The sequence below is a fragment of the Macaca fascicularis genome, chromosome 6 (genome assembly GCF_037993035.2).
Source record: "Macaca fascicularis isolate 582-1 chromosome 6, T2T-MFA8v1.1".
NCBI classification, from domain to species: Eukaryota; Metazoa; Chordata; class Mammalia; order Primates; family Cercopithecidae; genus Macaca; species Macaca fascicularis.
The window spans coordinates 176,655,625-176,670,451 of NC_088380.1; the positions used below are offsets into that span (position 1 = coordinate 176,655,625).

The 14,827-nt window shown below is 42.0% G+C and overlaps 1 protein-coding gene across 4 annotated transcripts in view; it reads left to right on the forward strand.

Moving 5' to 3' along the window:
* Positions 1-14,827, forward strand: part of DOCK2 (dedicator of cytokinesis 2) — a 436,348-nt gene that overhangs the window by 189,749 nt on the left and 231,772 nt on the right. For 2 of the 4 annotated variants that reach the window (XM_045395044.3, XM_045395045.3), the window contains exon 27: positions 4,344-4,439. The exons of 1 other annotated variant lie outside the window; for it this stretch is intronic. In XM_045395044.3, coding sequence (XP_045250979.1) covers positions 4,344-4,439 — 96 coding nt within the window. Of the gene's footprint in view, positions 1-4,343; positions 4,440-11,160; positions 11,839-14,827 lie in introns of those variants that run through there. One more of the 4 variants, XM_073994716.1, reaches the window with a different exon arrangement.

The window sequence follows — 14,827 nt, forward strand, 5'->3', positions numbered from 1 at the left end:
TTTTAGCAAAGCTGCAAACATCACATTGTATCATTTTTCTGCAAGTTAACTACTAACTCTGCAAGGTTATAAAATTTCTAGTTTCTAATCAGTTGTGGATGGTTAATCCAAACAAAGTTATATTCCTGAGAGGGTAAAAGGACCTTCAGTGTGGTTTTTCCAAACGTTCTATTAAAAATATCATGCAATCCTCATTTTGCTTTGTTTCCAAGTTTTGGAGCTTTTTCTTGCACACTTGCCATAAATATAACCAACTTCAAAAAATAAACGCAATAAAAGCAAAACAATGTCATTAAGTTCTAGGTAGATGCTGTTTGCTGCCTGCTCTGACCTGAAGACTTTCCTCTGTTAGAAAAGGGGTTTTACAAGAACTAGAGAGGTATTAAAGACATAGTATCACCAAAAGGAGATTTCTCTACCTGGTATCATGAGAAGTGTTGAAAGAAAAATGAAAAAAAAGGCCACATCTTTAATATAATTTGGTTTAGTGTTATGAAATGCTTTGTCTATTGTTACTTAAAATATTCTCATATTTGGTGTGCTCTCTTATTCTAGAAATCCTGCAGGAGATCAGTAGTTTTGCACTGCATTCGGCAAAGTCCTAGGACTGGCCTAGGGCCAAGAGTGAGTCAAGAAGAGAGGGCTTGGCTCCCTTAGCCCCGACCCTGCCTATTCCCCGTCCACTCCCAGCTCACCTTCTGCTGTGTTATGTAGTGAGCTCCGCATAAGACTTCATTTCAAGTCCCTTCCAGATACCAGAGCCTATAATTATTAAAAGAAAAAAAAATCACTACAATTTGCAGTGTGTTTAGGTTGGATGGATTAATTTCTTTGCCAAGGCCATAATGGGAAGACTGATTTTGTCATTTCAATTACAAGCCACCGTTTAGTTTGAGCCCGGAAGTCACTTTCCTAGAGTCTCCCTCCACTTGCCTGGTACTGGAGCAATTAACAGTGGGTGATTTGTGGCTGCACTTTTACTGCTTAGCACAGGTTTATCATCTTGAAAGTTTTCCATTTGCATATATGCTATACATTCTTTGGGTGACATTTCGATATCACCCAGAGTTTAGATTATGCATTGCCTTGTACTGCACTTTCTGCTACGTGCTGGGAATCTGCAAGCCCAGCCAGAGTACTGATGCAAACCAAGGGGAATGTGAGTCGCAGCCACCACTTACTGAGAGCTTACTGTATTCCAACCCCCAGTATCAAAGGCTTTACCTGCATTACCTTGTTTATTCCTCAAACCTTGAAGTTACTATTATTTGCCACATTTTATAAACAAAGAAACAGAAACTCAGAGAGGAAAAGCAGTTTGCCCAAGGTCACCCAGCCCAAATGAGCAGAGCTGGAATTCAAACTCAAGTATCTCTAATCTCAAAACACTCTGCTCTACAACCTCCCAATACTGGGAGCTTTCCGAGTGAAATGAATTGAATTTGACAGTTTTCTACTTTTAAATACCAGACTTCCTGAGCAGTCTAATTGCTGCTCTTTGGAACAAGAAGAAATGGCTATTTAAAAGAAGCAAGCGGCAGGAGGTCAAGAAAGGGGGTTTTAATATCTGTATTCACAAGGGGAGAGATGTAATCCTGGAAAAAAAAATAGCATCAAAATGAAAAACATTATATAAATTTGATGAAATTGCAAAGGAATGCAGAAAAGATAAGGGAGGGGGAATACATAGCATTGAAGATTTTATAAAAGGCAGAGAAAAGATCAGAAGTCACTGAAGGAGTTAGAAGTTGGTCCAATCGAAGGCAGGGTCTATCCATCTTGACAGATGGAAGGAGGAGGATGAAACCCCCCAAGTAGCCACCAGAAATCTATGATCGTGTTCCAGTCTGTGTGGGTGCGTTTGGGTAAGGTGAATACTCTGGAGACAGCCGTTGGGTTGAATCCTTTCTTGCTTACTTCCTCACTGGGTGACCCTGGATACATTACTTAACCACTCTGGCTTCAGTGTCTTCATCTGAACAGTGGAGACAGTAATGTTGCTCATCTGGATGTGAGGCGAGGTAAAGTGCTTAGCAGAGTGCCGGACATTTAGGAAGCACTAAAGACTGTCAGCTGTGGTCATTGTTATAACCATGAATATCATGTTCACGTAATATAAGAAACAGGAAACTGTAAGTCAGCAAAATGGCTTGGAGAAATAAATGAGAAGGAAATCAGGAGAGAGGTTCACCTTTGGGCCAGAAATATGGGGAGGTCTATCTTCCCTGGCATAGAGTGTCAGGAGTAGAAAGGGCTGGTTGGTGGGGAGAGACCAGCCAGTCTCCAATAGACTGAAGTCTGGCTGCACTTTATGAAGCAGAGGAACTTGTTTCTGTAAAATAAATGCTCTAACAAAAGGTCCAGTGGCAGAGGTTCTGTTGGTGGTTCCACAGAGCTAGAGAGTCTGGGACTAGCCAAAATGACAAAGTGAGTCTAAGGCAGAAAGAGAAAGAAAGCTCTGGGTTATTCATCTCTGGATGCCAAAAGTCATTGAAAGTCATTGGGGCAGGGGGAGGACATTTTTTAATAAGAACATCTTCTTTCTTTTTCTGGCCCTACCCAAACTGCAAATTGACTTCTCTTTCACTGTATAACCAACTTCCTGCAATTCCTTACATTAAGGGACAAAACCACACTTAAGTTTAATGCAGTAAAGCTTGCCGGCGTACTTGTAAATGAGCATGGGTGGTCATCCATGTTTTCAGCCACCATCCATTTAGCACTTTCTTTATGCCAGGCTCTGGCTAGGTCCTGGAGACACAAGGCTATTCTCAAGCCCCCATCTCCAAAGCTAAACAGCGTGTCACATCATAGTTCTTAGCCATCCAAATAACACACCTAAAATTCAGAAATTGCTGATGCCCAGGCTCTGTCTCAGACTACAGAACCTCCAGCAGAGGACCCAGGCATATATGTTCTTCCAGAATTGCACATGTCATTTTTATGTCCACATCAACCTTGAGAAAACCTTCTACATTTTTGTAGATGGGAGAATTGAGGTTCAGAGAAGTGATAAGTGAGGTTGCACAGCTGGCAAATACAGCATTGAACTTCAGACCCAGGGCTTCTGAAGTTAAGATCCCAAGGCCTTTCCACTTGGCCATGGCCACCCTCGCATATGCATGGTATGCAACTCTGTGCCTAAAAGCCATGCTGGTAAAATGATCCCAGATATAGACGAATATGCTCGAAACCCTTGCTGACTACAAAAGCTCAAAAAGGATCAGCAAATCCTACAGAAATTTTAGGGACCCGTATTTAAAGTGGACAGAACTCAATACCTGCTACAACCTGACTCACTGTAAATTTCCACCCAAGGTGGATAATGTGGCTTCTATTATACAAGCATGATGTGGTTACCATTAAGTAACCGTAGTTTCCATTATATAACCCTAGTCCTGGGGCTCCAGAAACACTGCCTCCTCAATTTGTCCCCCCAGCCTCCAGGTGACAGTGACTTCCTGCTGTGGCTGACTCTAGGTTACCTTGTTTGGTGTACTGGCATTTCTATTACCTGTATAATCAATTCCCTGCATTAAATTTCCTCCTTATTCCGACTCAGATCCTGACTATTAGATGAAGAAACCAAGGATTAGAAAAGTTAATATAACTGTATTTGTCTGTTCTTGCGCTGCTATGAAGAAATACCTGAGACTGGGTAATTTATAAAGAAAAAAGGTTGAATTGGCTCATGATTCCACAAGCTGTACAGGAAGCTGTACTGGCACCTCCTAGGCTTCCGGGGAGGCCTCAGGACGCTTTTACCCATAGTGGAAGGCAAAACAGGAGCAGGCATCTTCACATAGCCAGAGCTGGAGGAAGAGAAAGAAGGGAGAAGTTGCCACGCACTTTTAAACACCCAGATCTCATGAGAACTCACTATCGTGATGACAGCACCAAGAGAGATGGTGTTAAACGGTGAGAATCCACTCCTATGATCCAGTCACCTTCTACCAGGCCCCATCTCCCACACTGGGGATTACGATTCAACATGGGATTTCACCGGGGACACAGATCCAAACCATATAATAACTTAACCAATGCAGTACTAGTTATGTCAGAGCTAGTATTCTAGCTCCAAAGTTCCTGATTCCAAAGCCTAAGTTAAGAGATCTGAACTTATATTTCAGGTGACCGGTGGAATTTCTTATGCCCAGTGCAGGTGGTGATGGTGATGGAGGTATGACGGTGGTGGTGGTGATGATGATGACGGCAGTGGTGGTGGTGGTGCTGGTGATGGTGTTGAAGATCACCATGTCTGACCACTGTTGTCTGTGTCCTTTGGACATTTGTGCAGACACAGTGTCCTAGTTGTCACACAGATGTCTCTGACTGTGTTACAGGCCTTCACCTACCACCACATCCAGGAGATCATGGTCCAACTGCTGCGGACAGTGAACCGGACAGTCATCACCATGGGCCGGGATCACACTCTGATTGTGAGTAGATTATTTCTTCTTGTCAAATGTTGCAAGCTCTTCAGCATCTAAAAATGGATTTGCTGAAAGGGCAGATCACATTGAACTCCCAGCATTGATCATTGCTTTGTTTTGGAGTACAAGGACCAGATTTTTCCTGTCTGAGTTGGGAGGACTTGAGAATTAAACTCAAGTTGTTGAAATAAAACAAGGCTTAGGACTTGTCTAGTTGAGTGTACCAGCCCTAAATTGAGTACACCAGCAAGGGTGAATGATCACTGCTGAAGACCGAGAAGGGAGAGCAGCTTTTGTAAGTGAACAAGGTATAACATCCCAGATGCATGTCCACTAGGAACATTTTCCTCTGGCCTACATTCAAGTGGTGCCCAGTCTCAGGGTCCTGTGAGCTTGGTTTCTGAAGGGGCTTCATTGTGTGTTAACTCTGCCCATAGATGCCGGTTATTCAAGGTCATTACTACATATTGAGCTATTTTCTGCATAAACACTATGTTCTGAAGATCAGGAAATTTCTGCCCCATCATCTGATTATTTTTCTTCTCCAGACACAGAACCCAGCTCGAACCCTTTAACCTCTGCCCATCGTGCTTTAAACCAAGGACCCAAACTTCAAATGCTTACAGGGGCCAGTCACCAACATAAATGAGTATGCCCAACCATGTCACTCCTCTGCTCAAACCTGCCAATGGTTGTCCATCTCACTCAGAATAAAATCCAAACCATTGCCAGGCCTGGAATGCCCCTGCCCCATGCTCATTGATTTATGTGTTCCTCCCACATATAAAACATGATGGATGTGCTGTTTCCTTTTGAGTCAGGTATCACCTAAGCATAGAGGCCTCCCTTCTCTGATCACCCTGTCTACAGTTCCCAGTACCTCTCCATCCACTAAAAATCATACCTTCTTTATTTTTCTCATTACTTATAATTGGAAATACACATTATATTATTTGGTTATTGTCTAGCTATCCTCATGAGAATATGAGCTCCAGGAAAGTAAGCATATTTGTCTGTTTTGTCATTGCTGTGTCTCTAGGTCCTATAACAGCACTTGGCATATAGTAGGTGCCCAATAAATACTTTTGAATGAATAAATGCATGACATGTGATAGGCAGGGACTCTAATGCTTAAAAGAGGATGAGCGCTACTCAGCCCTGATTGATTGATACCATGTGAGATTGGACCCTGTAGTTGCTAGAATTCCCAGTATTTCAAGAGAAACTGAAAATTTCCATGTTTTACGTGAAATTTTCTGATATTTCAGTATTGGAAGTTCATTTAAAAAATAATGTTTATACACACTTTGTGACTCACAAACAGCTGGATTCTCTTCTGAAAGCCACCCTGACATTCCTGCTTTACACAGCGGTGACATCCATGGGCAGCATCAGTGGTGCCAGCTACTCTTGCCTTTTTTGGCCAGAGAGCCATGTAAACTGGTCTTTGTCATTTGTCTCACTTACCATCCTTCCACCTTTGAAGTATCGCATTTTTCTTTTTTCTTTTTTCTTTTTTGGTTTGAGAGAGAGTCTTGTTCTGTCACCCAGGCTGGAGTACAGTGGCATAATCTCAGCTCACTGCAACCTCCACCTCCTGGGTTCAAGTGATTGTCCAGCCTCAGCTTCCCAAGTAGCTGGGACTACCAGCGTAAGCCACCATGCCCAGCTAACTTTTGTATTTTTAGTAGAGGCAGGGTTTCACTACATGTTGATCAGGCTGGTCTCGCACTCCTGACCTCAAGTGAAGCATTTTATAACCTCCTTTATCTTTTTTCCTTCTCTTTGGAGTAAACCTAAAGATGATCATCAGTCCATTTGGGTCATTCTGTACATAGCAGGCTCTTAACTTCCTTTCCCGTAGAACAGTGATTCTTTTAAACAGGGCCTGGATCATAGGAAGCACTAAATAAGTGCTGTATAGTATTATTTTCCTTTCAATCTGGTAGAGTGAGGCTCTGTCTCTTTTGCATTATCTACGCAGGTGAGTAACTACTCAGTACTGCCAGTTCTATGAGCTTTTTATTTGATGCTCTGCTTTTGTAGCTGGCTCTTCTAACACACATTCCTCACTGTTGCCCCATCAATCTTTACCAGGACACTCCCCTACTCTGGGACGTACAGTAGCTCCCCGCTGCCTACCAAATTAAGTCGTAAATGCATTAGCCCAATCATTTTCAGCTTCTGTGATCTGATCTGGTCACAACGACATTTTTCAGTCTTTTCATCAACATTTTTCCATCCAAATATCCAGCCAAAATGGATATCTGGATATTGCCCAAACATGCTGGCACTGTCTTACTTGCAGGCGTAGCCTCTGCTTCTTTCTTTGCCTGAAATTCCTTCTTGTACCTTTCAACATGTTGAAATACTACCTAGCTTTCCAGGTCCAGCACAAATGTACCAAGCTCTCTTTACCTTTTTTTTTTTTTTTTAAAAAGCAGTTTTTCCTGGCTAGCACGGTGAAACCCTGTCTCTACTAAAATACAAAAAATTAGCTGGGCATGGTGGGGGGCGCCTGTAGTCCCAGCTACTCGGAGAATGGCGTGAACCCGGGAGGCGGAGCTTGCAGGGAGGCGGAGCTTGCAGTGAGCCGAGATGGCGCCACTGCACTCCAGCCTGGGCGACAGAGCGAGACTCAGTCTCAGAAATAAATAAATAAATAAATAAATAAATAAATAAATAAATATAAATAAATACGGTTTTATTGAAGTATAGATTTTACACTTTAAAATTTAACCATTGAAAGTATTCAGTTTGGCGAGTTTTAGAAAATTTATAGTTATGCAACCGTCACCGATATTCAGTTTAGGTACTTCTTTTACTCTCCAAAGTTCCATTTGCAGTCCCATTTGCAGTCACTTTCTTTCCCTCCTCTCGCCAGCCCTGAGCAACCAAGAATCTGCTTTTCGTCTCCATAGATTACCTTTTCTGGGAAATTTTATATAAATGAAGTCATACAATTTGAGGTCATTTGTGTCTGTGTTCTTTCCTTAGCATGTTTTTGAGGTTTGTCCATATTTTAGGACGTATCAATACTTCATTTCTTTGCATTGCTGAATAATGTTACATTATATGAGCTTGCCGCCTTTTGTTTAGCCAGTCACTAGTGGATTGATATTTGGATTGTTTTTAACGTTTGACGTTAAAATAATACTGCTTTGAACATTCACAAACAAGTGTTGTATGAATGTGTTTTGACTTCTTTTGGGTAGAAACCTAGGAGTGGAATTGCTGGGGCGTGTGGGAAGTGTACGTTTAACTTTAGAAGAAACTGCCATACTATTTTCCATAGTAGCTATAATGAGAAAATCCTGGAATTATATATTTTTAAAAACATTCCCTGAAACTAGGAGGGAGCAAAGTGATTAAAGAATGACTCGGATGAGTCCAGCTTGACCAGTAGATGAGTTTATTACGACTTATATATGAGGTACTCCTGGATGGCGGCAGGACAGCTTTAGAGATCAACGCAACCTCCCAACCTAAAGCTGCTTTTAAGCTAATTTTCTGGCGCTTTGCCTACTGTATGCGTGCGATGGGTCTGTTCTCCTTGGTAGATTCTCAGCTACCCTCTGGGATGTTTGGGTTATCAGGGACACCTGCTTCTCAGCTGGGCACCTTGGCATTGACTCACCGCCCAGCCTTTAAAGACAAGCAGCGTACATACGCTCCTAAGAAACCCTGTGGATGACCCATCACAGGACGTGGCTATACCACTTCACATTCCCACCAGCAATGTTTGAGGTTTTGTTTACCCACATCCCCACCAAGTCTTATTATTGTCAGTCCTTTGGATTATAACAGTCCTAGTGGTATTTCGCTGTGGTTTTAATTTTCCTTTCCACAATGATGAATGATATTGAGCACATTTTCATGTGCTCTGCCTCTTTTTTTTTTTTTTTTTTGAGTCACTTTTATCTGTGAACTTGTCACAGCTCCTCTCTTAGACTGTAAGACTTTAAGGCTTGTGCCTATTTGTGAAATAAATGGAGTAATAATAGATCTTCCTCATAGAGTTCCTGCATGAATTAAATAATATGATACAGGATAAGCATTTGTAGATGTGCTTCTTATGCACAGTATTCATTTATTTATTCCTTCAGCAGTTTATGAGAACCTCTTAGATACTCAGCACAAAAACTCAGAAATGAGTTAGGCATGGTCTGTGCCTGGAGAAAACCAGACCTCTTTTGATGTGATATCTCTCAGGCATCTCAAATGCATTGTGCCCCAAAGTCAATGCATTGCCAGCTCCCTGAAGCCCACTCCACATTCCACCTGAATTCGGGATCTCAGTTTATGGGACTGCCATCCTAGATCTCGAGCTGCCCTTGCCCCTGCCTCTCTGTCACCTGCCTGCCCCTTCCATTCACCCACCCAGTCCTGCTGCTTTCAGCCCACCTGTCCCCGCTCTCTCCCCACTTGGGCTGGAAAAGCTACCCTTCCTCTGTCCCTTGACCTGTGTTCTCCGAGGTCCTGTGCATGCCTACGTCACTGTGCTCATCGTGCTTAGGACATTGTAAGGTAATTTGTAGGCTTCCCCCATATTTTGTGGACCCCCTGAGGTCAGGCACCCTGTTTTACTCTTTTATCCTCAATACCCAGTGGGGTGCCTGGCATGCAGTGGGTACCCAAGTTTTTTAAGCAAATGAAGGCACTAATGAAATGAAATGAGTGAATGAGTGAAATAATCACCGAAAATGCTATCATTTCCTACCTTCATATTCTTGAATGCGCTTTCCCCTCAGATTGCTTTCCCTTATTCAACAAATGTGTTTTCTAAATATGGGAAGCCACATTTCAGGGAGTAAAGAATTGCCTGTTAAGACTTTCTGGCTCATCCCTGAAGCCTTGCAGAGGTTGTAAGTTGCAAGCTGTGTCATAGTATCAATGACTTTGGAGTTTGCTAGTGTAATTACAATGCTAAGAGTGCTGAGAGTGCTGGAGAGCCAGAGGCCTGTGGCAAGCATACCTCACTAGGAGCAGAAATGTACCTGAAACAGAAGGAAGCAACAAACAAGGTTTTCTTAAGATATAGCTTCATTTTCATAAAATGAGCCTTTCCAGCAATTCCTAGAATAGAAATATCTCCTCCAAATTAAAGAAAATGATGTTGGAAAGTAATTACTCAGGGGTCAAGGGTCCCTGTCTTAGCACTGAGGGCCCCAATCTAATTCTGAATTAAAATTTGACAAGGAGGAGAGATCCCCATTCCACCTGTCACTTTTAATTTTCCAGATGTGATTTTTATTGGTTAGTTTCCATTGCTTGGGAATATTAATCAATATTGGTGGTAAACACCATACATGTCAAGTACTTTCGAAATCCCAAGAGGACCCCAAATGGGTATAGGATGACTGGTTGCAACTCTCATTCTTATACAGGATTCGTGACACTTTTTTTTCTTATTTTCATGGATAGGAACTTGCAATAAAAGGGTTTAGCCATTAAAATCACAGGAACCATAGGGCTAGGATGGATTGCTTGTTGGGCTCAGTGCTTTGCAATGATGATTCCTGATTTTTCTATAGATCACTTCCCTTAAAATGAATTGTTGGTGACAAATGAGCAAAACGGAATTTTGCAAAAACAAAAAACAAATGACTTTTACATGACTAGTACCCTTTCATCCTCTCTCTGCCACGGTCTAATTTGTCAGGTAACTTCTTGTTGACTTAATCCTAAGGAATTTGACTTTGGTGCTGAGAAAGGGAGCATGGTTTGATAGAAAGGATATCTATATATCTATATATATGCTTTTATTTCAATACATTTGGAGTACAAGTGGTTTTTTGTTACATGGATGAATTATATAGTGGTGAATTCTGATATTTTAGTGCACTCATCACCTAAGTAGTGTGCATTGTACCCAATATGTAGTTTTTCATTCCTGGCCTCCCTTCCACCCTCCCCCTTCTGAGTCTCCAAGGTCCATTACGTTACTCTGTATGCCTTTGCCTATTCATGGCTTAGCTCCCACTTTAAAGTGAGAACATTCGGTTTTTGGTTTTCCAGTCCTGTGTTACTTCACTTAGAATAATGGCCTCCAACTCCATCCAAGTTGTGATAAAAGACATTATTTCATTCCTTTTAATGGCTGAGTAGTATTCCATGGTGCATATATCCCACATTATCTACTCATTATCTGATGGGCAGTTAGGTTGGTTCCACGTGTTGGCAGTTGAGATTTGTGCTGCTGTAAACATACATGTGCAAGTGTCTTTTTCGCATAATAACTTCTTTCCCTTTGGCTAGATACCCAGTGGTGAGATTGCTAGATTGAATGGTAGATCTACTTTTAGCTCTGTAAGGAATCCCATACTGTTTTCCATAGAGATTGTATTAATTTGCATTCCCACCAGCAGTGTATAAAAGTTCCCTTTTCCCAACATCCACACCAACATCGATTTTTTTTTTCTTTTGAATAATGGCCATTCTTGCAGGAGTAAGGCGGTATCTTATTGTTTTGATTTGCATCTCCCTGATGATTAGTGATATTGAGAATTTAGATAGAATATTCTGCCTTATCAGGGAGAACAGGAAAAAAATTCTACATTCTTTCTGCAGATAATTGGCTAGTGACTTTATGCCAATGTAATCTCTCTAGACCTTTTTTTTTTTTTTTTTTTGGTGCAATAAACTGTACCATATTTGAAATCTTCTTCTTATATCTGAGTTTCCTGACTTGGCTGACAATTCCTCTTCTCTTTTTCTATCTCCCAAGCTCCTGAATCGGAGACCTAAAATAGATTTTGCTCAAGTGCCAGCCCTGGCTGATTGGTGATGGCTGCCTGTAGAACTGTGTTGAGGAGGATGCAGAGGCTACATGTTGGCTCAGTGGGAACAACTGGGGAATTGATTAGTGCTGTCTGTCATGGCATGCGATTGGAGAACAGAGATGTATGCAAGATACTTGCAAATATTATGTATTTACTGCAACCATTGGTGTTTTCCTGGCTCAGTCCAGAAACTCTTGTATAAACAAGATTCTCTTGTACATATTCTTGGTTCCTTGAAATAAGCTGTGGTATAAAAGCAGAAGAGTAATGGAAAAAACAGTCTTGGAGAGCCTGCCTTTCCTGGGGAATGATTTCCGCAGGCTACATGCCATATTTTATCAAATGTAAGATATACCATGATTTTATGTGCCCGTAAGAAAGAAAATTTGCTACCAAGTATAATGTGACACAGATTGTAATCTTCAGAGATGTTAAAATATGTTTTTTGAAAAGTTTGACTCAAAATGCCTACTGTGTGATGGATTGCATCTTGAGCCTTCACACACAGGTAGGCAATTATTGCTATCTCCTGTTGTTTAGGGGAGCACATTAAGTAGCAGAGGATGAAAGCATCATGTCTAAAGTTACGCTGCTGGTAGGAGTAAGCAGGATGTGAACCAGGGACAACAGAGTGTGTAGGTCTCTAGTCATCTGCGCTCCCTTCTAGGAAGATATTGTCCTGTCTCACAGGTCTTAGAGCAGCTTGAGGAAAAATGTCCAGGCTTGTTTATGTGTGGTGAGGGCATGCCTCAAAAACACTTCCTGGCTGATGTATCCTGTTACTGACTGCTCTAGAGAGGGTTGTCCCCTGTCTCCCGCCACCCCAGTGATGGGGACGAACAATCCCATAGGGAGAATCAAGCAGGGAACTTGAACACTGCCAGAAGTTCTTGGAAGGAAAACAATCTGGTGATTTTGTTGAAATTGGGATCTAGCCTTTATTTTGGGTAGTTAAAATAAGCCTCTGGATGATATATTTGGGGCCTAATTACCCCGGTTTTCACAGAGGAGGCTATTGAGTGTTTAAATAAAGGTAAATGCTTGGCATTACACCAGCTCCAGACATTCAGAGCAGTTTGTTCAAAAAGAAAAAAAAAAAAAGGAAATTGGAAGTCACCCCGTCCTCTGCTGCTTCACCTCATAATAGTACTGGAGACTCCGGGAGGCATCTGTGTCATCAGAGACTGGGCTTCAAAGCTCTGACTTCACTTTTCACTCCTGGGACACCAAATTGGAAATGACCCAACTAAGCAACTACTCTGAGCCAGACCATGAGCATAGAGACTGAGTCAGGGACTGCAGCAGGACAGTACTAACTCCTCCCAACCCCAGTCTGTGACAAGCAGGAAGGAGGACAGTCTAGGGCATGAGGAGGTGTGATTCCCAGCCAGGAGTGGTTAGTTGGCTCTTGGCCTTCACTCAGCGCCCCTGTACCTTGTTGAAAAATAGTGTTTATAATAAAGCTATCATTTAACGGCACACACATCCTGTATGCTAGGCAAATAGCTAAGCACCTGATGTGTTTTACCTTACTTCACCTGCATCAGATGCTCATGTTTTACATCTGAAATAACTGAGACACAGCGAGGTCATGCAACTTGCCTATAACCGCACAGCTTGTTAGTGGAAGAACCAGGATCTGAACCCAGGTAGTACTGTTTTGGAGTCCCTGCCCTTAAATAGTATATCATACGCTCCTACACTATGAATAACTAAGCTTATTCTTTTATTTTTTATTTTTTATTTTTATTTTATTTTATTTTATTTTTTTTTGAGACGGAGTCTCGCTCTGCCGCCCAGGCTGGAGTGCAGTGGCCGGATCTCAGCTCACTGCAAGCTCCGCCTCCCGGGTTCACGCCATTCTCCTGCCTCAGCCTCCCGAGTAGTTGGGACTACAGGCGCCCGCCACCGTGCCCGGCTAGTTTTTTGTATTTTTTAGTAGAGACGGGGTTTCACCGTGTTAGCCAGGATGGTCTCGATCTCCTGACCTCGTGATCCGCCCGTCTCGGCCTCCCAAAGTGCTGGGATTACAGGCTTGAGCCACCGCGCCCGGCCAGCTTATTCTTTATGAATCAAATATTTTAAGGATAATAATGAGCACCTTAAACTCAGTTGCCACCTTGCCTGGATCATGGAATCTAATGAGATCATCTGTGTGGCAACTTGCAGAAACATATAAAATGGCACAGAATTTCTGGTGGTTTCATGATGACAATGATATGTTTAGGATTGATCTCCTAAATTCTGGTAATTAAACCACAAAAACTCTTTGTTTATGTGAGTGTTGGTACTTATGAAATAGCAGGCTTAACATAAGAGGATGAGGCTGGCATGGAGTTTCCAAAGGATTCTCCTTCTGCCTTTAGCTCATCTCCAGGCACTGTTCATCCTGGTCCCTAAAGACCTTTGGACTCTACATGCTTCCTTCCCATTGAGACCGCTAGCATGAGTCTAGCCACAACCAACCCTTATGGTTGTCCCTGGTCTGCAGGACAATGTCAACGAACACCTGCTAAATGAATGAAAGATTTTTACTGTCTACTTTTATTTCCACACAAACCATCATTCTTTTTCTCAATATGCAAGTGTTATTATTGTTAGCTTTATGTCATGATTAGATGTGGAGAGTAAGGGAGGAGAAAGAGTTGCTGCTGAATAACTGGATCGAGTGGAAAAAGACAAGGCTAGGGGTGGGGAGAGGAAGCATCACCTCCACAGAATGCACTGTCAGTATTAACAGTTCACATTTATGGAGAATTTGTATGACCAAGATGGTACCAAGCACTTTAAGGGCATTATCTAATTTAGTCCGTGAGATTGGCAATAATTACTATCTCATCTCAAAGTGGAAATGGCCATTAGAGGGCTTGAACGCCTTCCCAGCATTGCAAGCCTGGGAAGGAGGAAGCTAGGATTTGTATTCCATCTAAGTCTGCCAGGGCTTAAAGCCCATCTTCTTAAGCAGCTCACTGTACTTGTCTAGGAACTTGTTTTCCTGAGGTAAAATTAATTTAATTGAGAAAATTCCTGAAACTGTATGTGCATGCATATGTTTGTATGTGTCATATATGTGTATACCTGTTTGTGTGTATGCATATGTGTGTTAAGGTGAGATCAGGGAGAGAATCAAGTTAAGAAAGAAAATAGTAAAAAAAAATTAGACAAAAGACTTGAAATGACAGTTTGTAGCCAAAAGGTGGCATCATGAGCTTGGGGTAGCTTGGTTGCAGCTTAATATGATAATATGGGTGGTGTGCAAGTTTTTTGGAGGGGGAAGCATTGCCTTAATAAGGACTTTGGTGAACACATATCAGGGCATACTAGGCCTAAAATATATATGCAAAACATGGATTCATATCTCAACTTTCAAAGGACCTGTAACATGTCTGCACAGAAGTAATTTATCAAGGTAGACTTCGCAGAACTAGAACTGGGTCTTGAATGCCATGAAAAACATTAATGGGTGGAGAGGAAGGCTTGGTGCATTTTAAGTGGGAGGAGTATTTCTTGCCCTATCCCTTCTTGCAGTCTGCAAAACTCTCATCATTCTGCTAGGCCATCTTTCCAGTTGTTCTTTGTCCTTGTTTCAGTTACAGCATTACCACGTGTATT